The sequence below is a fragment of the Electrophorus electricus genome, chromosome 17, assembly GCF_041902795.1.
Source record: "Electrophorus electricus isolate QZ-2024a chromosome 17, ASM4190279v1, whole genome shotgun sequence".
In the NCBI taxonomy this organism is placed as follows: Eukaryota; Metazoa; Chordata; class Actinopteri; order Gymnotiformes; family Gymnotidae; genus Electrophorus; species Electrophorus electricus.
The window spans coordinates 10,079,931-10,090,000 of NC_137513.1; the positions used below are offsets into that span (position 1 = coordinate 10,079,931).

Genomic DNA, 10,070 nt, shown 5'->3' on the forward strand with positions numbered 1-10,070 from the left:
GGGGGGGGGGTACTGTGAACTTTTCATCCAGTTATCGTTAAAGTAAATGACTCTCTTTGTGAGCTATCATGAACCAACTGAAAACAAGTGTGGAAGTAATTTTCTCCTGTAAACACAAACTTAAGAGTAGTGTAGTGTGTGTGTGTGTGTGTGTGTGTGTGTGTGTGTGTGTGTGTGTGTGTGTGAGAGAGAGAGAGAGAGAGAGAGAGAGAGAGAGAGAGAGAGAGAGAGAGAGAGAGAGCAGAGCTTGACATGTTAGGTCTACTATTAGTTTTACTCATTCATCTGTTCATAGAGAATCTTTTAAATGGTGTTTGTTTGTTTGTTGGCTTGTTTTTTTAAGAAAATATAAAGGAAATAAGGAAAAAATAAACGTATTAAATCTGTTCTGAGCGGAGACAGCAAAGTAGGCAAAGGTAGAGTAATCGCATGTCACATTTGATTACCAAATAGTCTATTTGTACAACAGACGTTGATTCATTCTACTTTGCTGACCCATTCTAATGAAACGTAGCCCACTAAACATGTAAAAATGAACGCAGTGAATCTGTCCCCGAACCGGACTTTCAGTGCTTCTGCATACGCTCAGTCTAGCAGTCGCTTCATTTAATTCTGCTGACCTGCTTCAAGGAAATGTATCATCTATTAATGAATATACACTTAGTCACCGTACCTCTGACGCCGCACCAAATGTGTGTGTGTGTGTGTGTGTGAGAGAGAGAGAGAGAGAGAGAGAGAGAGAGAGACTCGATGTCTGGACTCGATAAACACTTTGGCCATGGTGCGGTGCGCGAGACAGGATGCGTGTATTTACCGTTTCCCGACATTTTCCAAACAATAACCAGATATAATGGCGAATGCTGTTTATGTTTCTCTAGGACCGGGATGAATGGTCTCGGGTCGGAGGGCTGTATCGCGACTGACACTGAGAAATGAATCAAGTGGTAATGACTGTTTGCTTGCAGGTTGCGACACTTCACATCTTCAGGCCAGTGATTATGCAGCTATACTTGATTGTCTTTGCATATCCTGTAGGGTAGGTTATATAATATACTATCAGGGAAACTTATAAAGGTAAATATATAAAGCGAAATGCAAAAAAGGGAAAATATAAAGTGAGTGACGTTCACACCTTCAAACAGTGATTATCATGATGATAATGACGATTATTTAGCAAATAGTTTTAAAGCCTATTATAATTACGGAGGGTTCCTGTCATTGTAAGAAAAACGAAGGAAAAGTATCTATGCGGTGGCTGTGCACTTCTTTTGCTATACTTCTGAGAACCAAAGTATCAAGTGTAGTGACTTGAAACGTTTAACGACCCGTGAGGTCCTTTTTGCTGGTCCTCTCTATTTAAATGCATTTACTTTAAATCTTCATGTAGCCCAGTGGTTTCATAAAGGTATTAAATTAAATGCGGTTAGTGTAATTTGATGCAATTGTTTCAAATCTGACGTGGTTAAATGTAAGTGAGTCTAGGATTAGGGGTTATTCTGTTACATTGGATTAAGACCTCACAAGTACAATAGGCGCGCGCTCGTGTGTGTGTGTGTGTGTGTGTGTGTGTGTGTTTGGAAGAGCGGTGCATGAAAGAAATGCCAAACGTTTTTAATTAATCTCGAACAAACGGAGAAGTCTCTCCGCGTTCCGCGTTCATAACGCCGTTTCGTTTTTTAAACCGTGTGCTAATGAACAAATCCAGTTTGTTTGCGCACAACAGATGTCACACCGGTATTCAGAGAAAGCCTGGTTTTGCTTAACGCCTGACCCAATTCTCCTGACTCTCGCTGAGATTTACTAAGGGACAGTTGACTCATGACCAACGTGGCCAAACGGGGGTGGGGGTGTTCTAAGGAACTGGCTAAACTAATGCCGACACGGTAGTGTGCAGATAACATGCCGCTATCATTACACTGTAATGTCTGGGCTGGGGGAAGTGACTATTATTGCAATACACAAAAGCCGGGTCTCATTATAGTTAACTGCATAATTGTGGTCCATTTTCTTCAGTTTGTCCCCCTGTTTCCTTAATGAATCGCCGTCCGTCAAGTGAAATAATAACTTAGGTTAACACCTCGTGATTAAATGCAAACAGGCCATCATCGATTCCCATTTTCACGCGCCTTGGCAACGGTCGGATGCGGATGCAGGTGCGAACTTGCCTCCCGCGTGCATAATGTGAAATCTCCATAAAAACAGCACCTTGCGCTACCTGCCCATTTTAACGGCAAACTGTCAACTCATTTCGGAAACGCTAATACACACACCCGTGAGCATATTACCATTTGCTGTGTATATTCTGATGTAAAGGTGAATGGATATTTAATGGTCTAGCTTCATTCTGTCTCACATGTCTGTCACCAGCGTTTTACCGGTGGCTGGTGGTGGTGTTAAACCATTTGTCTTGAAACATTAACTAATTTTCGGTGTGTAGCCGATACTGCAAGTGAGTGGGAGACTGGAACTTCGGCTATAAGAAAACTCTTCCCACGCAGATTAAAACAGTAAAAATAGTCTTCTGTCTATCATATTTCGCCTCATGTATGACTGAAATGAGCCGCAAAAAAAGGAGCCATCTAGCACTACTCGTGAGGGAATGATGCGATGATTTAGTTCCTTGATAAACCGTCCGAGCAGCGAGCTGTTAGAAGTAGTCAAAAGTACAAATACAAAACTCCCCAGACCTCTGACTGCATGATACTTCTATGTAACCAATCCTTCCTACTGCAGAAAAGGAACACGTTTTTAAAAGGTTAAAGAACAAGCGCCCTTTCTTCCTCTCTTCTTTGCACATTTTCCCTGTCAATTCACTCGCGCGTTTCCCACCGGTGCGGTTTATTGCCTGTTTCCTTTATCATTTAACGCGCTGTTCTACCTCTTCAGCGAGGTCTCTATAGTGGTGTTTAGCATGTGCATAGTGAAGAGGGTGGGGGTCCCACCAAGTTTCCGGAACACGAGAGCCATTATTACTCCATTATTTTATTTTATTATTTTATTATTCCGTCAGCCTGTACTATTTCATTCTCTTTTCCTCGCACTGGGGAAATGGTCCTCTCGTCTCCTACAGAGAGAGAGAGAGAGAGAGCGCGCTAAAGCAAAAAACGAAACATAATTACCTACACCAGTTAGGTAATAAGATATAAAGTTATTATTATTATTATTATTATTATTATTATTATTATTATTATTATTATTATTGAAAAACGTCCTGCGTTTTACAATTTTGTAAAGAGACTCGAAACAAGTGCTGTCAGTGCGCGAAATGAAATTGCGTAACAAAGTGCATGTGTTGGTTCTCGTCCAGAGAAAATAAAATAAAATAACCGGGTCGTCACAACACAAAACCCTAAACTTGCTGACAAAAGTAGATTGTCGCTATGTTAAGTGGTGAAATAGTATCCTTCATATTAAGACTGATGAACGTAACGTGATGAAAGTAATTTTCCTCTCAATAAGGTCCTGAATCGCCGTAATGCAATACGTTAACACTGTGATTTCTTGAAGTTTTTAATGGTTTTTTTAGATGCAATATACAAATCTTTTTAAAATCTCTCATCCCATTGTTCTTAAAATCATGAATGTTTTCTCTTTTGAGGGTAATCAATTCTGAAAGAAAGAAATAGGCCTAGTTTATTTGATCTTTTACAAACTATTGAAGAACCTTTTTAATCAATGCAGGTGCCGAATAGCCTTTTAAAATACACCTTTCAAGTCATCTATTGAAAACCAATTAGAGAAAATGGTTCTTCACCGAATATATTTTTATCGAGACATTTCGTTTTCCAAGAGCTCACTGAATAATCATTATTTCCCCCACCAAAGTCCTAAAGGGTTTTGATTCTGATTTAGCTCTACAGATACAACGGGCTATTAAGATGTGAGTAATGGAACATTAAGCAATCTCTTGTTTGATGGTGACCGTCAAGAGTTCTAAGTTCTGGAGTACATTTTTCAGGCGGACAAGAGAAGCGCAGTAAATGTGATTGAAAGTATGCTTAAAGCCGGCTAGAAGGGAAAAATGGAACACTAGTAAAAACAAGGCCGGGGAGAGAGAGAGAAGAGGGAAAAGGATAGGTGGAGAAATGCCAGACAGAAAACGAGTGCGAGGTGCTTAAGAGTTTTTTGTGGTATTCAAAACATTTTTTTGTTTCCGTTAAATCATTTAACTCTACTTCAAGGTGTACAGCATAAGTAAACCTCCTTCACACACACACACACACACACACACACACACACACACACACACACACACACACACACACACACACACACACACACACACACTTTCAGGTAAAGAGTTCAGAATCTGGGCCTGCCCACTGCTATCCTTCCCTCCCGTTTTCCGAGTAGCGTATAAAACTCGGAGACGCTCACACGGGTGAACACAAACGCAGCTGTAGCTCTGGCGAAGCGTCTGCTGCGACGCCCCGCCTCTCGCGATTAAGCGTGATATTCACGAATCTGTAAAGGTTTCAATATTTGTAGAGAAGCGGCACATTAGCAAAAAGTCTGTCTTGTGTCGATTTACAGCATAAGTTGCAAACCCCTTTCGTTTAGTTGGATCCTTGCAATTTCTGGATTACTGGACAGAGCACTGTGCGTGAGGACCCAGGAATTACTGCAGAGAATTCGAAGAGGAGAAAGAAGAAAAGCGTTTTGTTTAGCTGACCACGGGGATGCTGGCGGGCCCAGGGATGGAGACTATCCGGCTGCTGGGAACCGTCCTGTGTGTGCTCAGCGGCGCTTGGCTTCCTTCAGGTCAGGCCTCCCGAATGAAGTCGCCCGCTCTTCCGATCCAGTCAGAGAGAGAACCGCTCCCATCGAAAGGGGTGTCCGGTAAGTTTTGTGTGTGTGTGTGTGTGTGTGTGTGTGTGTGTGTGTGTGTGTGTGTGTGTGTGTGTGTGTGTGTGTGAGAGAAGAGAGAGAGAGAGAGAGAGAGAGAGAGAGAGAGAGAGAGAGAGAGAGAGAGAGAAAATTGGCATTCATATTGAGTTTAATTAGCAGTGGCAATAGAATGTTTTTGTTGCACCAAAACAAATACTTTCATTCTGCCTCAGCTGGGTGCTGTCAGTACTGTTTTGCTCGTCTCACGGCCGTTATTTATTTCATCCAAAAACCTTTGAGCTGTATAGTGTGTGTATAGTGTGTTTGAAAGCTGCAGTTGGTGGTTTCTGACAACGAATCCAGACGCAAGTGTCACCAAGTTCATTCAAGTTCAACTAGTGCCTCAGAATTCTCTCATTTCTGCGCATTTAAAGGACGTTGATTGCACGCGCCACTTGTTAACGGTTTTTATTTTCTTTTACCATTTTTAAACAAAACTTTTCCATACCTGCTGTTCGTCAGGCTGCGTCGAGCCTTAACGAGCTCTTCACAGTCGTTTGGCAGATGATCGTACACATAACTAAGTAGGCGCGAAAGACTGCAGTAGTGACTCTTTTTCCTTGATGCACTCTTGCCCGCAGGCCTATAAGCGCCTCTGTTCTATCTGCCATGAGGTCATTTCACGTCCGGCTTACATGCGCCGCAGGTCGAGCACTGTCAGTTCGCATAAATAAAGAATTTGATATTTGAAGCAGTCAAAGTCTTAAAATTCTCTCTCTCTCTCTCTCTCTCTCTCTCTCTCTCTCTCTCTCTCTCTCTCTCTCTCTCTCTCTCTCTCTCTCAGTTCATTCACCAGGATGCTCATTTGGTGGAAGGTTTTATTCTTTAGAGGACACATGGCATCCAGACCTTGGGGATCCATTTGGTGTTATGCACTGTGTCATGTGTTACTGTGAACCAGTAAGTCCCCACCCCCCGTCTTAAAGTTCACAAACAATATTGGCAAACAATTCTGAAATTCAGGTCTGAAGAATGGATTTTGAATGTATGCATAAATGCTTAACTCTCTCTCTCTCTCTCTCTCTCTCTCTCTCTCTCTCTCTCTCTCTCTCTCTCTCTCTCTCTCTTTGTGTGTGTGTGTGTGTGTGTGTGTGTGTGTGTGTGTGTGTGTGTGTGTGTGTGTGTGTGTGTGCGTGTGTGAGAGCAGCAGAGGAGCAGGCGTGGAAAGGTGTTTGGGAAAGTCAGTTGTAAGAATATAAAGCAGGACTGCCCTGAACCAAACTGTGATGAGCCAGTTCTACTGCCAGGGCAATGCTGCAAGACATGCCCTAAAGGTACACACACATCACACACACATCACACACACTCAGATACATACATACTTATGAGACCTGCACTAATACATACATAGTTTAATCATGCACAGTTGTAAACTTTTCTTGTGCACTTGAACACACACACACACACACACACACACACACACACACACACACACACACACACACACACACACACACACATACACACTTACACACACATTTTCACTTTTGTGACAGGGCCTCCAAAAGACTACAGTCTCTTTCCATTCATTCAGTTTCACCAGCCATAAGAAAACAGTTACTTAGGTGTGTGTGGTCGTGAGTGCGCATGTATGTGAGAGTGGGTGTATTTCTTTGGGAGCATGTTAGAACATCTATGCTGATTTTGCTATGGGTGTATGGATGTATGGATGGATAGATAGATGGAGAGACTGATGGAGAGATGGAAGAGTGAGAGGTGTGAGCTTTCAGAGTGGGCTATATCTCCATGGCCTCCAATATAGGAAGTATTGCTTTCAAATACACCTACAGACTAAGATTAGAGTTTACACACAGGATTAGGGTTACACTCACTTACGATGTGATATGAAGTCTCTAAAATGATCGAACATATATATTTTTAAATACATATATTTTTAATGTTTTGAAAAGCTAAGCTTTTCATTAGTTTAGATGCTGTTTGAAGAGAACAGACATGGCTTGTGTGAATTTAAATGAGACCCTGCTGCTTCTGGAAGTGAGCTAAAGAGATTTTAAAGAATCATGTGTTTATTCTCCACGGTAACAGGTAACATGGACAGGAAGGCCACGGAGTCACTTTTTGATGGCTTCGAGTTCTTCCAGGACAAGGAGGATGATCTCCACAAATCCTACAATGACAGATCCTATCTCAGCTCTGAGCACATGAGCACCAGTGACAGCAAGACAGGTGACATGCACAAGCATACACACACACACACACACACACACACACACACACACACACACACACACACACACACACACACACACACACACACACACACACACACACACACAAAAGCATAAACATACACATACTTGGACACACAAATATGTTTGTTTCAAAAAGTGCCTAACCTGGTGGTGCCTTTCTTTGCAGTTAGCCAATTCAATTAAATTCCTTCTCTCTTGCTTTCTCTCTCTCTCTTACTGTCTCTCTGTCACTCTCTAGACTTTGTGGCCTTACTGACCAGTGTGATGGACTCCTGGTTGTCCAGTTACAGTGGAGTAGCACGTGCTCGGTTTACTCTCACCAAAACCACCCTGGCATTCTCTATTACCTACCAGAAGTAATACACAAAAACACACACACACACACACACACACACACACACACACACACACACACACACACACACACACACACACACACACACACACACATACACATGTACACACGCAAACATATAAAATGGAATAACACTGAATTTGTTTTAGAGTCCTAATGACTGAAAATGTTATGTTTGCTCTTTCGCTCTCGCTCTTTCTCTTTTTCTCTCTTTTTCTCTCTTTGTCCCTCTGTCTCTCAGGATGAGCAGGCCAAGTGTTGTAGTGTTTCTGGACTCAGAAGGAAACACTGCGTTTGAGTTCAGGGTTCCTCAGACAGACACAGAAATGGTAGGCATAGAATATTCCAGAATGTGTATACTGCCAAAGTAAATCTCCTCACAGAACTTTCACAGTCTAATTCCTATGTTGTCCAAACACTGCCAGCATTGCATAGACACCAACTGTGTGTGTGTATTTGTGTGTTTGTCTGTAAGAGAGAGAGAGGGAGAGCTGTTTATGTCATGATGTCAGTAGTATTAGAAATGCTAATTCTAAAATGAGTCAATTTGCTGCTTTTCTGAGTTATGAAGTGTGTTCATCACCACTTCTGTTTCCCCATAAACCAAATATTTATTCCTACGCAGACACGGAAGGCTGACAGCTATTCATACTGTACATACAGCACACACACACACACACGCACACACACACAGCTAGCTGGAATTAGTAGCAAGCTAACCATAAAAGGCAGTTTAGCAGTTAGGGTTTGAGCTTTTACTTATTTGGGGTCCTTGATAATTTGGTAATTCTGGTAATTTAATCATAATTTATGTTTTTTGTACCTGTTTTGTTTGTTTATGTGTGTGTGTGTGTGTGTAGATTTGTGGTGTTTGGAGGAACCTGCCAAAGTCCCATATGCGACAGCTCCAGGAAGAACAGCTTCGTGTCTCCATAGTTACAATGGACAGCAGGAGACAGGAGATCCAAGGAAAGCTCATCAAACATAGAGCATTGTTTGCAGGTGTGTTTGTCTCTGTGTGTCTTTGTGTCTCTGTATGCTGCGTGTATATGTCTTTAATTATTTTTGGAGCTGTACTGAAATAACGTCCAGTATGTCCTTGCTTGCAATCTGTGTATTTGTTGCTCTATTTTGCAGAGACGTTCAGTGCCACTTTAACAGCTGAAGAGGAGCATTCTGGGATGGGGGGCATTGCTATGCTGACTCTGAGCGACACAGAAAACAACCTCCATTTCATTCTGCTTATGCAGGGAGTTCTTCTCACCACAGAGAGCAGTGAGACACACACACACACACGAACACACAAACAGACAGACTCATATATGCATATAAACATATACCTAAACACACGTAAAGAATCATAAACACATAACACCCATACAGACAGAACCATACAAACACAGAAACTTCAAAACACAAACACAAAGTCTCTAAAAGACTATAAATAAACATACACACAAACAAATATTTGTTCACAAGAATCTTACATACACACACGCAAACATACGAATAAATCTCCACTCTCATATACGCGCACATAAACACACAAAGCACGCTGACTCACACACACACACAGACCGTTCTCATGCTTCAGTATTTATCAGCAGTAAATCGTTTTGGTGGCTCTCGCTCTTCCTGTGGCTGCTGTGTTCAAATCTCTGTAATTTCTCTGTTAGAGCCTCCACTGGTGCCCATCAGAGTGATGCTGCAGTACCGCCAGCACACACTCAGAGAGATACATGCCAACGTTACAGCTCACGTGAGTACACACACACACACACACACACCTGCAAAAATACGCAGGCTCAACAACACCTGGTGAAGAGAGAGACAGCAGGAAGGAAAGCCTTAACCTCTGCTTGCACACATACCAGTACCAGCTGGAGGGAGGGTTGGGGGTCTAATCTTTCTCTCTCTCTCTCCCTTACTCACTTTCTCACTCGTCTTCTTTTTCTCCCTCCTTCTTTCCCTGTCCCTTCCTCTCGGTCTGTCTCAGATGGCGATGGAGAGCCTTTCCGGTCTTTGCCTGGCACTCTTCCTTACTACTGACTCTCTTTGTTCCCCTAACACCTTTTCTCTGCTGACAAAATGTAGGAGGGTGTGTGTGTGTGTGTGTGTGTCTGTGTCTGTGTGTGTGGTTGTGTCCATGTCTGTCTTTGTGTTAGTTCAGCCCCTAAGAAATTCCAGAAATTCTCTAGGGTTCTGACACACATGTGTACATATGTTCTAATGTGTGTATGTATGTGTCTGTGCTGTGTGTGTTAGGACCCTGATTTTGCAGAGGTTCTGGTGGATCTGAACAGTCGTGAGCTCTTTTGGCTGTCTAGGGGTCAGCTGCAGATCGTCGTGGAAACGGAGGGTCACAACCCCAGACGTATCTCTGGGTACATCACTGGCAAGAAGTCATGTGACAGTAAGTGTCAGTCAGTCATTCGAGCAGTCACCAAAACACTTTTTTTACAAAGTGAAAAGTTAAGAGACCAATGGTTGTAGGTCTTCATTAATATTCTTCCTTGGGTTTGCTATAATTACACCACCCATTCAAACTGTATGGAACAAAATAAAGTATTTTTTCATGAGTGTTTGTTTTTGTATGTGTGTGTGTGTGTCTTGTC

The 10,070-nt window shown here is 42.3% G+C and overlaps 1 protein-coding gene across 1 annotated transcript in view; it reads left to right on the forward strand.

The window, feature by feature from the left end:
* Positions 1 to 20: 20 nt before the first annotated feature.
* Positions 21 to 10,070, forward strand: part of chrd (chordin) — a 17,032-nt gene continuing 6,982 nt past the window's right edge. The window contains exons 1-10 of the mRNA XM_035534501.2: positions 21 to 4,839; positions 5,672 to 5,787; positions 6,035 to 6,161; positions 6,934 to 7,074; positions 7,339 to 7,456; positions 7,697 to 7,784; positions 8,316 to 8,457; positions 8,593 to 8,730; positions 9,132 to 9,214; positions 9,721 to 9,868. Coding sequence (XP_035390394.1) covers positions 4,680 to 4,839; positions 5,672 to 5,787; positions 6,035 to 6,161; positions 6,934 to 7,074; positions 7,339 to 7,456; positions 7,697 to 7,784; positions 8,316 to 8,457; positions 8,593 to 8,730; positions 9,132 to 9,214; positions 9,721 to 9,868 — 1,261 coding nt within the window. The 5' untranslated portion in view covers positions 21 to 4,679. The remainder of the gene's footprint in view (positions 4,840 to 5,671; positions 5,788 to 6,034; positions 6,162 to 6,933; positions 7,075 to 7,338; positions 7,457 to 7,696; positions 7,785 to 8,315; positions 8,458 to 8,592; positions 8,731 to 9,131; positions 9,215 to 9,720; positions 9,869 to 10,070) is intronic.